Source organism: Sapajus apella, unplaced genomic scaffold (assembly GCF_009761245.1).
Source record: "Sapajus apella isolate SASKATOON/1434 unplaced genomic scaffold, GSC_monkey_1.0 scaffold41, whole genome shotgun sequence".
In the NCBI taxonomy this organism is placed as follows: Eukaryota; Metazoa; Chordata; class Mammalia; order Primates; family Cebidae; genus Sapajus; species Sapajus apella.
This window is the reverse complement of record NW_022436981.1, coordinates 144,194-160,844: the sequence shown is the minus strand read 5'-3', so window position 1 is coordinate 160,844 and position 16,651 is coordinate 144,194. Positions and strand designations below refer to the sequence as shown.

Here is a 16,651-nt window from a genome sequence, read left to right as displayed (position 1 = left end):
GGGTTTAGTTTTAACAGCTCTTCCTTAGGAGACCAGAAAGGTGTTTTCTGGTTTGTAGGCACATTAAGAATGACACTGTTTTCCCCATAGGAATACAAAGCAGTTGGACAAACTGAGACCTGCCTGTTGGAGAACCCCTCAGCTTGGCTCATTCCAGCCCCTCCACCAGCCTTCCGGCCAACCAGCCAGGTTTCTCAGCTTTCAAAACACAAGATGAGGCCCAGCCCTCAACATCCCACTCACCCCACCAAACCCTTTCCTATTGTTTACTTTATTCCTATTGTTTTTTTGAAATGGAGGCTTGCTCTGTCGCCCAGGCTGGAGAACAGTGGCACGATCTTGGCTCACCGCAACCTCCACCTCCTGGGTTCAAGTGATTCTCCAGACTCCGCCTTCCAATTAGCTGGAATCCCTGGATTACAGGCACCTGCTACCACACCCGGCCAAATTTTGCATTTTTAGTAGAGAGGGGGGTTTCACTATGTTGGCCAGGTTGGTCTTGAACTCCTGACCTTGTGATCCACCCGCCTCGGCCTCCCAAAGTGCTGGGATCAGAGGCATGAGCCACCGGGCCTGGCCTTCTTTTGTACTGTTTAAACCCCATGGCTCCTCTATCAAGTCCCAGCATAATACAGCTGACGCTCTAGGCTCTTGTGAGAGAAAAATCTCTTCTTCCAGAAGGGGCAAGACTTGGCAGTTCCCAAGCACACATTCCTCAGAGAGGCAATAAATGGTAACTCTCTCAGGAGCAGAGTGCTGCCCGCTTCGGGGAGCTGTCATCAAATGCTGAGCAGAGGATAGGTGCAGCCCTGACATGTCGCCCTCCTTCACAGTGATGAATCTGCTCAAGACTCCTGATTCCTGCTGGCCCCGGATCAAAGCTGTGCTGTGTGGGCCTCCTGTTTCCAACACGTTGAGGGCGTGCACAGTCACTTTCCATCAGCAAAACGGAGCACTTGGAGCCCAGATCCCAGATGAGGAGAGAAACAAGAATGGGATGGGAAAGTGGTGCCACAAATTGTGAGTCAATACATGGGATGCGGATATCCTGAAATACACGCTGGACAAACAGTCTTCTTCATAATAAGCACAGCAGCAAAGAGCCCTTTCTTTCCCGTCACTTTCCCTGGTCTCCTAAGTTTCAAAGAAATCAAATCCTGTGATAACAAACGAAGTCACTGGCTGCTGCTATGCCCCAGTGCCTGTCTTGGTTGATTGAGAAAGTCTCTGGCTGGGTGCAGTGGCTCACGCCTGTAATCCCAGCACTTTGGGAGACAGAGGCGGTAAATCACTTGAGGTCAGGAGTTTAAGACCAGCCTGGCCAACATGGCGAAACCCCACCTCTCTAAAAATACAAAAATTAGCCGGGTGTGGTGGTGCATGCCTGTAATCCCAGCTACTCAGGAGGCTGAGGCAGGGGAATTGCTTGAATCTGGGAGGCGGGGGCTACAGTGAGCTGAGATGGCACCACTGCACTCCAGCCTGGGTGACAAGAGTGAAACTCCAACTCCAAAAAAAAAAAGTTGCATTATTCTGTTCATATCTTCCTCAACCCAAACAGCCAGTCAAAATAGGTCATCTTAACAGACAGTTTGCCATGAAAATCATGTCCAATCACACCCTGCAGCCTCGGCTCAGTCATGAGGAGGTAGGTCATCCTCTCTTCTTCCCTCGAGTGGCTTTAACTCCCCTGGGGTGGATGTGGAATCTGCGCCCCTGTACAAGCCAGGTTTCCTTCTCAGCTCAGGAGAGGGACCTAGAAAGAAGAGGAACTATGGAGCCTCCTGGTAGGGGCCCTGTCTGCTCTCCTTCTAGGGGAAAACAGCTCCAGCGCTGCAACGGTTGGTCCTTAGCCTGCAGGACACTCAACCACTAAGGAACAAGAGCTGTGTATGGGATCCAAGTAAGGACAAGAAAAGGGAGACTATTCCTTCTCATCAGAGTGGCTCTCCCCAAGGTTCAACCCCACCGAGGAGCCTCTTTTCCACCAAGGAGCAGAGAAGACCATCTCGGTGGGACAGAGAAGGCTCCCTGGACCCCAGCCTCCAACTCACTTCTTCCTGCGGATCTTGGGCTTCTTCACGGGCCGCAGATAAGGATTATCGATGATGTTTTCCTCCCCATTCCGGCTTCCTGACAAGGAGGGGTTCTGCTGCAGGACAGAGGTGTTCTCCTTCTCAGCTCCAGAATCCTCCTTTGAGCAAAAGCCGAAATAAAGCACAACACCAACAGCATAAGGAAAGAGATCATGCCCATAATTGGAATGACTGTTAGCAGCCTTTCACTGAGAAATTAGGACCTGGGAAGCACCTTCTTTCCAGCGTTCCTATCTCTGCCCCCGATGAAGTGAGGATCAGGCAGGGGCTGGCTACAAAGAAAAGGCAAGACTAACAGCCTTGACCCAGGACAGCACACAACAGAGTCCAGAGTCTTGAACCTCTGGAGAAGGCAGGGACAGGGGTTAGAAAGAACAGAGACCTGTGAGGGATAGGAATCAAATTCAGATGTTTCAGGGAAGATGCCCAGCCTGGGGGGGAGATGAAGAGGAAAGTGGCCCCGGATGCCCTGCAGGACTGGGAGATACGGGATCGGAACAAATCATTTGCATAGGGTATGATGCAGGACATCAGGAGTTAGCCTACATCAGAACAGACTTCCCCCTTGAATTCTCAAATTTCTGGTGCCTGCTACCAATGATCACATCCCAGCATAGGCCAGAAACTTCAAGAGCCCTGAGGGTTCTACTAACAGAAGCAGAGCCTGCAAGTATCAGCACATGCACATCATCGGTCATGCCTATCTGCAACCTCTGCAACCTACAAGGCAGGTTTTTTTTTTTTTTTTTTTTTTTTTGGTGAGACAGAGTCTCACTCTGTCACCCAGGCTGGAGTGCAATGGCATGATCTCGGCTCACTGCAACCTTTGCCTCCCGGGTTCAAGCAATTCTCTGCCGCAGCCTCCCAAGTAGCTGGAATTATAGGCATGTGCCACGATGCCTGGCTAATTTTTGTATTTTTAGTAGAGCCAGGGTTTCACCATCTTGGCCAGGCTGGTCTTGAATGTGTGACCTCGTGATCCACCTGCCTCGGCCTCCCAAAGTGCTGGGATTACAGGCGTGAGCCACCAGGCCTGGTCTGGGTTTTTGAGACAGTCTCTTTGTGTCACCCAGGCTGGAGTCAGTGGCACAATCTTGGCTTACTGCAGCCTCTGCCTCCCGAGTTCACGCGATTCTCCTGCCTCAGCCTCCAGAGTAGCTGGGATTACAATCAAGTACCATGATGTCCAGCTAATTTTTTTTTTTTTTTGAGACAGAATCTCACTGTATCTCCAGGCTGGAGTGCAGTGGCGCAATCTCGGCTCACCGAAACCTCCAGCTCCCTGATTCAAGCTATCCTCCTGTCTCAGCCTCTCGAGTAGCTGGGATTACAGGTGCCTGCCACCTCAGCCAGTTAATTTTTGTATTTTTATTAGAGATGGGGTTTCACCATGTTGGCCAGGATGGTCTCCATCTCCTGACCTCGTGATCTGCCCACCTCGGCCTCCCAAAGTGCTGGAATTACAGGCGTGAGCCATCACACCTGGCCTAATTTTTGTATTTTTAGTAGACATGGGGTTTTACCAGTTGGCCAGGCTGGTCTCGAACTCTAAGGCAGGGTTTTTTTTACTGTTTATTTTTTAGAAAAATGTGGTTTTTCAGAAAAGTTTATAAGTTCACATGTAATCAGCAGGATCAAAATTTTTCAAGTCACAGTTGTGTATAGACACAGAAAAAGGCAATACTTTGACATTTAAAAAACTGTTCTGGGAGGATGAGTTCTCCTTCCCTTAGTCACACACGCCTGTATTTTCCACATTTGGTCAGGCTGCGCCCCCTGGTGATGGTCAAGGGGAAGAAGTCACCGAGATTCCTGTTCTGCAAATTGAGGCTAAAGAGACCCTCACTGACCTCAAGCAGGAAAGGTTGCTGTCAAAACAGGCAGAGGACACTGTGACTGGATGGCATGAAATGAACAGCAGCTTCCCCCCACAGGACAGCTGGCCTAGGGCATGGACACCAGTCTCAGGCTTAATGAGCCGGAAGAAACCAGATCACAGCCAGGCTCCCCTGCGTGCCCTCTCACTGTCCTAGCAACTGTTCTCTTCAAAGACCCAGTTCCATTCACCCAGTATCAGGGGCTGTGTGCTTTCTCTCTCCAGCACCCAATCCAATGGGGCCACAAGGTGACCTAGAGCCACTGGGGCCTCCTGGAGACTCTTGAAAGCAAGTGCCGCTGGACCAACCTAGCTCAAGCCAGACCAGGTTCTGGAAAAAAGGTCTGTCCACAACCAGACCTCCCTTGGGTATTTGATGTCCAACCTTTCTGGAGTTCCTAATGGCGTGACTGAGTAGTATGTCCGTCCTCCGTCCACCCCATCATTTCTCTATAGTAGACAGCCTATGTTCAAAGTTACTGGAAGTTGCCGGGCACAGTGGCTCACGCCTGTAATCCCAGCACTTTGGGAGGCAATCATTCTGCTTGGGCCCACCACTGCCTCTTGCCTAGGCTTGAACCTGGGAGGCAGAGGTTGCAGTGAGCCAAGATCACGCCGTTGCACTCCAGCCTGGGCAAAAAGAGTGAAAACTCCTCCAAAAAAAAAAAAAAAAAAAGGAAAAGTTATTGGATGTTCACTTCAACTGTGCCTTCAGTGTTTTCTGAGATCCAGATGGAGGTAACTCAGAAAAGTGCTGAAAACGCTCGCCTCAAGACACTGCTGGAGGGTCCAGAGGCTCCCTCCATTCAGCACAGCATGGTTCGCAGAGCAGGGTGACAGCTTCTCTTCTCCCAAGCAGGCTTCACAGAAACGTCCCCTTCAGGGACAGGTAGCATTGAGATGGGGAGAAGTGGGGGAGTCAGTTAAAAAAAAAAAATCAGTCAGTAGGCTGGCCGTGGTGGCTCATGCCTGTAATCCCTGCACTTTGGGATGCTGAGGCAGGCAGATCACCTGAGGTCAGGAGTTCGAGACCAGCCAGGCCAACATGGTGAAACCCTGCCTCTACTAAAAATAGAAAAAAAATTAGCCGGGTGTCGTGGTGGGCACCTGTAATCCCAGCTAGTTGGGAGGCTGAGGCAAGAGAGTCACTTGAACCTGGGAGCCGGAGGTGGCAGTGAACCGAGACTGCACCATTGTCCTCCAGCCTGGGTGACAGAGCAGGTCTCCATCTCAAAAAAAAAAAAAAAAAAAAAAAAGTCAAACTGACCCAGAGATTTGTAAAAAAGGTGGGAGCGAAATGGTCTATCAGGAGCTCCCTGAATGGCCTGTGAGCTCTAGCAAGCCCCACACCCTCCGTGGTGACTGCATCCAGTCTCCCAGCTCTCAGTGCCACGTCCACGCCAGCGGCTCCCTGGCATACATCTCCAGCCCTCACCTCTCCCGAATTCCAGGCTCAAGCAGCCAACTGCTCACTCAGCATCTCTACTGGGATGTCAGGGAGGCAGCTCTGACTTTAGGCACCTAAGTCTGAATTAGGGACCTTCCCCTGTGTGTTCTCTTCCCCGGCTCTTCTCAGCCCCTCCCATCACAGGTGATGGCAACTCCATCCTTCTCATGGCGCAAGTCACAAACTCTGTGGTCATTCTTGCTTGTTTTTTTTCTTTACTTTTTAAACAGTGTCTCACTATGTTGCCCGAAACTGGACTCAAATTCCTGGGCTCAACCTTCCTGCCTCAGCTTCCCAAGTGACTGGGACAACGGGATGCACCACACACCTGGCACGCTTCCTTTCTTTTGCTGACATACCACACCGTCTGTTAGGACATCCTCTTGGACTTACCTTCAAACTACAGGCAGGTACTGACCACTTCCACCACCCTGGTGGCAACCACAATGCTTGGGCCCACCACTGCCTCTCACCTAGGCTACAGTGACAGTTTCCTGACTAATCTCTTTAGTCTGTTCTTACCAAGCCATCAGAGTGACTGACACTTTAAGAAGCTCAGAAACGTCCCTCCTCTGCTCCACACCCTCCCACAACTCCCATCTCACTTAGTTAAAAGCCAGCTCTTAAAACAGCCTACAAGGCCCTCCCTCCCTCAAGCCCCTCACTATTCCACAGGGTTTCTGCACTGCGCATTCCCTCTGCCAGAACATTCTTCCCCAGACATCCACATGGCTCAATCCTTCACCCATTTCAAGCCCCTGCTCACCTATCCCATTCTCAGTAACACCTACTCCAAGTACCCCCCTTAAAACTGAAGGTTCCTCCTCACCCCGGATCTTCCCCTACTATTTCTCCCCCCACAGCACTTTCATCTCTGATATATTATGTAATGATTTATTCATATTTTATGTTTACTGCCATTCTCCCACAGCCAAACATAGGCTCCTAAAAGGCAGAGGTTTTCTTTGTTTTTCTCACTGCTTTATCCCAAGCAGCCAGAACAGTATCTGGCACATACTAGGTGCTAAATAAACACTGGTTGAGTGAGAGACTGGTACATTTTTCATAAAAGAGTGAAAGCGCCAGGTGTGGTGGCGTGTGCCTGTAGTCCCAGCTACTTGGGAGGCTGAGGTGGGAGGATCGCTTGAGCCCAGGAGTTCTGGGCTGTAGTGCGCTATGCCGATCGGGTGTCTGCACTAAGTTTGGCATCAATATGGTGACCTCCCGGGAGCAGGGGACCACCAGGTTGCCTAAGGAGGGGTGAACCGGCCCAGGTTGGAAATGGGGCAGGTCAAAATTCCTGTGCTGATCAGTAGTGGGATTGCACCTGTAAATAGCCACTGCACTCCAGCCTGGGAAACAAAGCAGAGTAAAAGTTTAGCTGGGCACAGAGGCTCACACCTGTAATCCCAGCACTTTGGGAGGCCAAGGCGGGTGGATCACAAGGTCAGGAGTTCAAGACTAGCCTCACCAAGATGGTGAAACCCCGTCTCTACTAAAAATACAAAAATTTCGGCCGGGCACGGTGGCTCAAGCCTGTAATCCCAGCACTTTGGGAGGCCGAGGCGGGTGGATCACGAGGTCAAGAGATCGAGGCCATCCTGGTCAACATGGTGAAACCCCGTCTCTACTAAAAATATAAAACATTAGCTGGGCATGGTGGCACATGCCTGTAATCCCAGCTACTCAGGAGGTTGAGGCAGGAGAATTGCCTGAACCCAGGAGGTGGAGGTTGCGGTGAGCCGAGATCACGCCATTGCACTCCAGCCTGGGTGACAAGTGGGAAACTCCGTCTCAAAAAAAAAAAAATTAGCCAGGCATAATGGTGGGCACCTGTAATCCCAGCTACTCGGTAGACTGAGGCAGAGAATTGCTTGAACCCAGGAGCTGGAAGTTGCAGTGAGCCAAGATTGTGCTGCTGTTCTCCAGCCTGGACAACAGAGTGAGACTCCCTTCCAAAAAAAAAAAAAAAAAAAAATTCAAGATACACTCCAGAGAAAGAAAAGAAAAAAGTAAAAAAAAAAAAAAAAAAGAAAGAAAAAAAGGTAAAAGTATCTGGGTTGGCTGCAGAAAGCAACTGGTCCAAATACTTGAGAAAACAATCTATTATACATGAATTTAAAATGAATAGCTCCTTTAGGTTCAAGTACATGGAGAAACTAGAACCAGGGTAAATAAAGTACTACCTAACAACAGACCTTGAGAGGTGCACTGTCATCAAAGACAAAAGAAATAACAAAATACCAGTTATTTACTTCGCTATAACAATGTCTGTAAATGCTAAAGACAGAAAACCGCCTAAATGTTCATGGGGGACCAGATAAATGAAAGGGTTACATCCACATAATGGAAGAAAAAGCAGCTGTGAGGAATGGTGCAGCTCCTCCCTGACAGACGTGGAAGGACCGCCAAGACAAAGCCGGGGAAAAAGCGAGAAGAGAACAGTGTGTGATCTGCTGTTTCTGTTCAAAATAACAATTAAAAAAATGTCTCTAGAAGGATACACAAGAGGCTGGTGAGACAGTTGCTCTGTGGGAGGGAAAGTGGGTGACAGGGAACAGGATGGGAGGGATTGTCACCATACATCTTTTCGCACGCTCTGAATTTTGAAACATATGATTGTATTTCCCAGTCTAACAAAATAACATTAGGCCCAACTGACTGTAGTAAATTGTCACTAGAATCTTTGTCTTGAAGTCTTTTTATTTTTCACAGAAAGGCATATATCCAAATCTCCACCTGACATCACCACCTGATGTTTAACAAGCATCTCAAACTTAACTTGTCTATGTTTAAGACACAAACATGAACTCCTAACTTCCCCCACACACCTCTTCCACCCACTGGTTGTTCCTATTTTGGCTGAAGGCAATTCTATCTTTCCTATCGTTCAGGCAAAAAAACCTCACAGCTCTCTCTCTCTTCTCTCTATCTACTCTATCAACTAGTTCTGCTCTGAAAGTGATCTAGAATCTGACCACATAATCTAGGTGACCACATAATCTAGGTGACCATATAATCTAGGTGACCACATCTCTCCTATCTTTGCTCCTCCTACCATCTCTCAGTTTACCGTGACAGCATACTAACTGGTCTCTCTGCTTCTGCCTGCCCTCTATAGCCCGTCCTCAGCACAGCAACCTGCTGATCCTGTTAGCAAACTTACATCAGATCCTGACCTTCCTCTGCTCAACATCTCCAGTGGCTCCGTCTTACTGAGTAAATGGCAAAGTGTCTACTATAACCTTTAAGACCCTGTGAGATCCGACTCCCCATGGGCTGTCTCTGACCTCATCCCCTACTGTTCTCCCTCTTATTCACTCCACCCTGGCCACCCTGATGTCCTTGCTGTTCTTCAATTCAACAGGGAGTTCCCTGTTCAACAGGGCCTCTGCAGCTGCTGTTCCTGCTGCCTAGAATGGCTCCACTCTCAGTCATGTGCCTGCCTTGTTCCCTTCAGGGATTTACTCAAATGTCACCTTCTCAGTCACCCTATCTAATGCTGCACCCCTCCCATCCCCATCCCCATCCCCACTTCCTATCTCCTCATTTATTATTTTTCCTTAGCCCCACGAGGGCAGGGAATTTTGGATATTTTGCTTTCTACTAATTCCCCAGCACCTGAAACTGTGCCTGGCCTTGCCCCAGGCACTCATTCAATATTTGTTGAATAAACGATTGAATCCCCAGGACACAGATGTGTCTCTAAGCAAGAGATCAGGTCACACCTCGATCATTACGCAAGCCCTCAAGCAGGCCCCTAACATAAAGCCAGAGACCTGAGGTCGATCATGTCTAGGTCCCAGGGTGACAGACTAAGGCAGGGTGGGATAGTTGGGGGGATACTCTGAGGTAGGCAGAAGGTGGGACCCACCATGCTGATATGAAGAGCAAGGTTCTCTGTGTCTGTCTGTTCGTCCTGCTCCGAGGAATCTGTCTCTTCCATTTGTTGCATCTCCAGCTCAGATGGAAGAAGAGCTGTCAGGTAGGGGATGGTGAAAGGTCTGGCAGCAATCACTGGTGAATTGGAAGAGAGGCATGAGTCCGCTGTCACGGAGACCTTGCAGCTAGCCTAGAGTCCTAGAGCCTCATAAGCAATCAGTGAGCAGCACCAAATGATAATACTAGCTAACTCACTCCAAGTACTTACACAGCAGGCCAGGAAATGTCCCATGGGCTTTACACATGTTATCTTTCACCCCTGCTCCCATCCTATTAAGTAAGTGCCATTAGGCACAGAGAGGTGAAATGACTTTCCCAAGCATGCTGGAAGTGGCAGAATGAGGTTGCAACTCAGGCAATATGACTTCGGAATCTACTTTTTGCCAGGTACAACTGAGATAGGATTGAAATGGGATTATAGACAGAATCCTGGCAACACATGAATTTTGAGATCTTGCACCCAAGGTCAGTTAAACCCCTCTAAGCTTCATTTCCAGAGCAAGAATATTGATTCTTTTGGTCTGAAGGACTCAAGTCCAACGGCTGGACTTGAGCACTCTGCATATATGCATGTCCACTGAGCTGTAAGACACTCTGGCAAATGAGAGTTCTAGTTCTTCCAAAAAGCAACGAGGACGAGAGGAAGAAATTGATTTAAAAATGATATTAAAAGAAAGAAGACCAAGTGTGGTGGCTTATGCCTATAATCCTAGCACTTTGGGAGGCTGAGGCAGGAGGACTGCTTGAGCCCAGGAGTTTGAGACCAGCCTGGGCAATATGGTGAAATCCTGTCCCTAGGAAAGACAAAATTAGCTGGGTATAATAGTGCAATGTAGTCCCAGCTACTAGGGAGGCTGAGGTGGGAGGCTCACTTGAGTCCAGGAGGTAGAGGCTGTAGTGAGCTGTGTTTGTGCCACTGTACTCAAGCCTGGGCGACAAAGTGAGATCCTGTCTCAAAACAGGAAAAGAAAAGGTCTCCGTGGATACTTCTGTGGTAGAATGTGACTGTTAGAAAATACTCTAGAATTGGCTGGGCACGGTGGCTGGTGCCTATAATCCCAGCATCTTGGAAGGCTGAGGCGGAGAGATCACTTGAGCTCAGGAGTTTAAGACCAGCCTAGCCAATATGGTGAAACCCCATCTCTACTAAAAATACAAAAAATTAGCCAGGCGTGGTGGTTCATGCCTGTAGTCCCAGCTACTCAGGAGGCTGAGGAAGGAGAATCACTTGAACCCGGGAGGCAGAGGTTGCAGCGAGCAGAGATCCTATCAGTGCACTCCAGCCCGGGTGACACAGCAAGACTCCATCTCAAAAAACTCCACAAAAACTCCAGAATTATTTTTGCTGTGGGTCAGGCGTGAGGTCCCACAGTTAAGAACTAGGTTTGAATGCTACCTACTGGCCATGTTCCTTGAGCAAGTGACTTCATTTCTCTTCTCTTATGCCTCACTGAGGGGTTCCCATGAAGGTGGTGATTGTATCAGTTCCCAACTCAGAGGCTCACGAGAGGATTTAATGAGATAACGTAAGGGAAGTGTTCAGCACAGCATCTGGCACTTAATAACTGGCAGCTGCTGTTATTCCAGAGCCAGGCACACAGCAGGCATTCCACAGGAGCTTGCTGGATGAATCAATCACCTAAACCAACCTCCCTCACTCACCTTTGTAAAATCTGAGGTCTCTGGAAATGAAAGAGCTTGGTCAATGTGGCCAAATAGTGCTGAGATGCAAAGTTAGATGAGACGGGACCTATGAGGGAACATTGCAATGGACAGCTGGCCCCTGATGCCAGTGTTCCTTCTACTACCTGGGCTGCCACTGAGTGTCTCTGATGCCTAGGCCTAGGCCACCCTCAAGGCAACTCAATGGACCTCAAGCAGCCAATCCCAACAGAGGCCTTTACTGTTTTGGAGTCATCAGTTAGGGACAGACTCTTAAGACATGGGAAAAGGAGCCAGAAATCTAAGGGACAAGCTGTGTCCAAGAGAAGGAAAAAGGCTTATTTGTTTCTTCCTACCACGCTGAGAGAAAGGGAACACAGTGTGAGTATTTCTTTTTTTTTTTTTTTGAGATGGAGTCTTACTCTGTTGCCCGGGCTGGGGTGCAGTGGTGTGATCTGCAACCTCTGCCTCCAGGGTTCAAGTGATTCTCTTGCCTCAGCCTCCTGAGGTGCTAAGATTACAGGCGCCTGCCACTACACCCAGCTAATTTTTTATATTTTTTGTGGAGACGGGGTTTCACCATGTTGGTCAGGCTGGTTTCGAACTCCTGACTTTGTGATTCACTCGCCTAGGCCTCCCAAAGAGCTGGGATTACATGTGTGCCAATGCTCCCAGCGGTATGAGTATTTCAAATGATAAGACAGGGTCCATGCAGTGGGGCAACTCTTACATGGAAATGTGCTGACATCATCTTTGAAAAGACTCTGGGTCTCGCCTGTCTTGGCCATGAAACGGGTGAGTGCCCGCTCCACATCGCGCCTCTGGGATGCAGCCTTTTCCCGCAGGACCTGGTAGTCTGACACGGGCTCACGGTACGTCTACAAAGAGAACAGCAGAGACACTGGGGTGATGCCAAAGTATCATTCTGCTATCGTCAGCACCCTGGCTTGCTGTTGCTACGTGCTACTCTCTAAAATGACTTCATACCATTAGTTAGAGCCAAGATCACCAAAGCACAGTAGAAAGGCAGAAAAACAATGTAACCACATTAATATTTATTTCTAATTAAAAATTAAGAAATGTGCAAATATTTACTGCAGAGATTGTCCTGGGGCCTTCATTCAGCTCCCATGACAGATGGTCTCAGGTCTAAGAGACACACGCTGAATAAAGAGTGGGAGTGCCCCCAGGGAAGCCTTGATGGGGACCACAGGCTCCATCAGCGTAATGTGACCTGGTGTATGGGAATGGCTATGTGGATTTGTGGATTATACTATCCCATCTTCTTAAATCAATCCTCACAATATGGATACATTGTTCCAAAAAGATTCCCTCAATGAAAGAGAGGCTGAAAAATCTTATTATACGTGCAAGTGACCAAGAAAATGTCAGGCTGCCACTCTTCCTCCTAATTATGAGCTCGTTGGCAATCAAGTGAAAACGACTGAGATCGGAATGAGAAATGGGCCAAAACATTTTATTATTTTTTGAAGACAGAGCCCTGCTCTGTCACCCAGGCTGGAGTACAGTGGCTCGATCTCGACTCACTGCAACCTCCGCCTCCTGGGTTCAAGCGATTCTCCTGCCTCAGCCTCCTGAGTAGCTGGGACTACAGGTGTGCACCACCACGCCTGGCTAATTTTTGTATTTTTTAATAGAAATGGGTTTCACCATATTGGACAGGCTGGTCTTGAACTCCTGACCTCGTGATCCGCCTGCCTCAGCCTCCCAAAGTGCTGGGATTACAAGCATGGACCTCTGCGCCTGGCCCACATTCTGAGTTTTGAACCACCCTTTCACCAACAAGCTTTTGGGCTAGACTCTGCCACCTGACAGTCAGTAGGAACTGACTCCATACTTTATACCACACACAGCCCCAGTGTGGCTTTATCACTCACCGGAGTTTTGATGTAAGTGTGGGGATCAGGGAACTCAGGAAAATGGCTGGGGATGTGCGGCGGGTGGGGTCGGTTCTGCCCTGCAGTGAGGGCCTTGGGGGTCACTGGCTGATTAGTCACCGGAGCTGCAACAGAGTCACAACTGATTACCCCTCCACCCAAGACCCTGGTTTCTACAGATTATGGTCTCTCCCTAAAGCCTCCTTTTCTCAAAGAAAATGCCAGACCTCAGTTTTCTAAACAAGTGGTATTTTGTATTTCAGTCAATAGAAGGTCTTTGATGGCTTAAGGACCTGCACCCCACAATGCCCAACCTGCTGGCTGATCTTGATGGACGTTCCCTTTGACAACAATCTGCCCATGAGCCTCTTAGGTGGAGGTGGGTGGCTGTGGCCACAGTAACTACGTAAGACAGCATGCTAAGGAGCTATGAAAGTTACATGGGCTGCCGATTCTCTTTTCAGAGACCTTGGATAACAGAGACGAACAATGAGCTGGGGACAATACGTGTGGGCTTAATCATAACAAGGGGGGTTGAAAGTGGCACTTTCCACTGCTACCTTGAAAGGGAGCATTTAAAAAAAAAAAAAAACCCAACATAAAAAAATTGACTTTAAAGAAAAAATCCAGGCTGGGTGTGGTAGCTCATGCCTGTAATCCCAGCACTTTGGGAGACTGAGGTAGGTGGATCACTTGGGGTCAGGAGTTTGAGACCAGCCTGGCCAACATGAAAAAACCCTGTCTCCACTAAAAATATAAAGGTTAGCTGGGTGTGGTGGTGGGCACCTGTAATCCCAGCTACTTGGGAGGCTAAAGCCGGAGAATAGCTTGAACCTGGGAGGCAGAGGTTGCAGTAGTGAGCCGAGATCGTGCCACCGCCCTCCAGCCTGGGCCACAGAGTGAGACTCCATCTCAAAAAAAAAAAAGAAAAAATCCAGTTTATTCTCTCTGGGTCCTACCAGCCCAAACTGGTTACTCTCTACTCAGCTTATGGCACCCAGTTTTACCTGAACTTTGTCATCAAACTTTGTGTAAAGGGCCATATAATAAATGCTTTAGGTTTTACATGTGATACAGTCTCTACCATGACTAAATTCTGCCATTATAGCATGAAAGCAACCACAGATAATGAGTAAATATGGCTGCGTTCTGATAAGATTTTATTTACAAAAACAGGAGGCAGGCTGCCTTTGGCCTATAGGCCACAGTTTACCAACCCTTACACTAAGGAGAACAAGAATCTTCATTTTTCCAAGCAGCATCATTTGCTTTTCTGGGGCTAGAGCACAAGAACCACAGCGATATCTCAGAGACGGTTTACCTTTTGGTGACTGAATTTCACATGCTAATCCCACTAGCCCAAACAAAGACGATATTGCACGTAGCCCCAAACATTGGAAGAGAGCCACAAGGAAGTAGCTACTAATCCAATGTCTGCCATATTCAATTACTTCATTCCACAAGCATTAGTTGACAAATTACTAAGCACCTCAGTTCGGTCACTTACGAGCAGTGATGACCATCCTCTGAGACCGTTTTGCATAAGCAGGGAGAGTGTCCACATTGAAACCTAAGAGAGAGGAAAACAAGAATCACTGCCAAGACCACTAAATATTGAACACAGAAAGAGGAATAGCATTATGGACAAAGGGCTTAAACGCTCAACTCACTGACCTTGCAGCCTCGCAAAAGAAGCTCTGGCAGAATTCCCTAACAGGGAGTTATGAGGCCTTTTACGTGTGTTCAGAGGAACCTCTCCTGATAACTCTCTCTAGCTCAAAGCAAATCAAGAGAACCATGAGGGAAACCCAGAACACTAGCAGACATGCCTGACTCCTAGGGATTGCTCTTTCCAGTGGCATGGAAGAACTGGAAACTGAAGGTGTACTCACCCATCTCAACAAGTGTGACCACAATATCTGATAGTGTGGGCTGGGTCCTGGCTGTGTGCTCACAGTAAGACTTGGCACTTCTTCCAATTTCTGAAATGTCTAAGAGGGGATTAAAGGCATAAAACTTATTCACAGTTCTTCGGAAAGTTCAACATAGAATTACCATATGAGCCAACAATTCCACTCCTAGGTATATACTCAAATGAATTGAAAGCAGGGATTCAAACAGCTAGTAGTACACCAACAGTCCTAGCAGCATGATTCCCCATAGCCAAAAAGTAGAAACAACCCAGTGTCCACTAACAGGTGAATAACAAAATGTGGTGCATACATACAAAGGAATATTACTCGGCCTTAAAAAGGAAGGAAATTCTGGTAATGTTACAGCATAGATAAACTTGGAAAACATTATGCTACGCCAGGCGTGGTGACTCACACCTGTAATCCCAGCACTTTGGGAGGCCGAGGCAGGTGGATCACCTGAGGTCAGGAGTTCGAGACCAACCTGACCAACATGGCGAAACCCCGTCTCTACTAAAAATACAAAAATTAGCTGAGCATAGTGGTGAGCACTTGTAATCCCCACTATCTGGGAGGCTAAGACATGAGAATAGCTTGAACCCAGGTTGCAGTGAGCTGAGATCAAGCCGTTGCACTCCAGCCTGGATGACAGAACAAAACTCCATCTCAAAAAATAGAAAAGAAAAGATTATGCTAAGGCAGGGTGGGGTGGCTCTCACCTATAATCCCAGCACTTGGGGAGGCGGAGGCGGGTGGATCACTTGAGGTCAGGAGTTCGAGACCAGCCTGGCCAACATGGTGAAACCCCATCTCTACCAAAAATATAAAAATTTAGCCAGGTGTGGTGGTGCATGCCTGTAATCCCAGCTACTCAGGAGGCTGACGCAGGAGAATTGCTTGAACCAGGAGATGGAGGTTACAGTGAGCCAAGATTGCACCACTGTACTCCAGCCTGGGAGACAAAGCAAGACTCCATCTCAAAAAATAAAATAAAATAAAGATCATGTTAAGTGAAATAAGGCAGACAGAAAAGACAAATATAAGATTCAACTTATATGAGGTAAACAGAGACAGAAAGTAGATTAGAAGTTACCAGGGGATGCCGGGAACAGTGGCTCACGCCTGTAATCCCAGCACTTAGGGAGGCTGAGGCGGGTGGATCACGTGAGGTCGGGAGTTCGAGACCAGCCTGACCAACATGGAGAAACCCCGTCTCTACTACCAATACAAAATTAGCTGGGCATGGTGGTGCATGCCTGTAATCCCAGCTACTCAGGAAGCTGAGGCAGGAGAATACTTGAACCCAGGAGGCGGTTGCAGTAAGCTGAGATCACACCATTGTGCTCCAGCCTGGGCAACAGGAGTGAAACTCCAACTCAAAAAAAAGAGTTACCAGGGGATGAAGAGGGAGGGATAATGGAGAGTTACTGTTTACGGTTTAGAATGATGAAAAAGTTCTGAAAATAGGTTTGATGGTTGCATAACATTGTGAATGTACTTAATATTACTGAATTGTACACTTAAAAATGGTTAAAATGGGCCAGACACGGTGACTCCTGCCTGTAATCCTAGCACTTTGGGAGGCCAAGGCAGGCGAATCACGAGGTCAGGAGATCGAGACCATCCTGGTCATGGTAAAACCCCCTCTACTAAAATACAAAAAAATTAGCCAGGCATGGTGGTGCACACCTGTAGTCCCAGCTACTCAGGAGGCTGAGGCAGGGGAATCACTTAAACCTGGGAGACAGAGGTTGCAGTGAGCAGAGATCGTGCCACTGCACTCCAGCCTGGCCACAGAGCAAGACTCTGTCTCAAAA

The 16,651-nt window shown here is 48.3% G+C and overlaps 1 protein-coding gene across 2 annotated transcripts in view; it reads right to left on the bottom strand.

Moving 5' to 3' along the window:
* Positions 1-313: 313 nt before the first annotated feature.
* Positions 314-16,651, bottom strand: part of TAF8 (TATA-box binding protein associated factor 8) — a 20,213-nt gene continuing 3,875 nt past the window's right edge. The window contains exons 3-9 of one of the 2 annotated variants that reach the window (XM_032299382.1): positions 14,814-14,912; positions 14,429-14,491; positions 12,922-13,046; positions 11,754-11,901; positions 9,294-9,436; positions 2,055-2,194; positions 314-1,756 (exon numbers count right to left, since the gene is read on the bottom strand). In XM_032299382.1, the coding sequence (XP_032155273.1) occupies positions 1,744-1,756; positions 2,055-2,194; positions 9,294-9,436; positions 11,754-11,901; positions 12,922-13,046; positions 14,429-14,491; positions 14,814-14,912 (731 nt within the window). In that variant the 3' untranslated portion in view covers positions 314-1,743. Of the gene's footprint in view, positions 1,757-2,050; positions 2,195-9,293; positions 9,437-11,753; positions 11,902-12,921; positions 13,047-14,428; positions 14,492-14,813; positions 14,913-16,651 lie in introns of those variants that run through there. The other variant, XM_032299383.1, reaches the window with a different exon arrangement.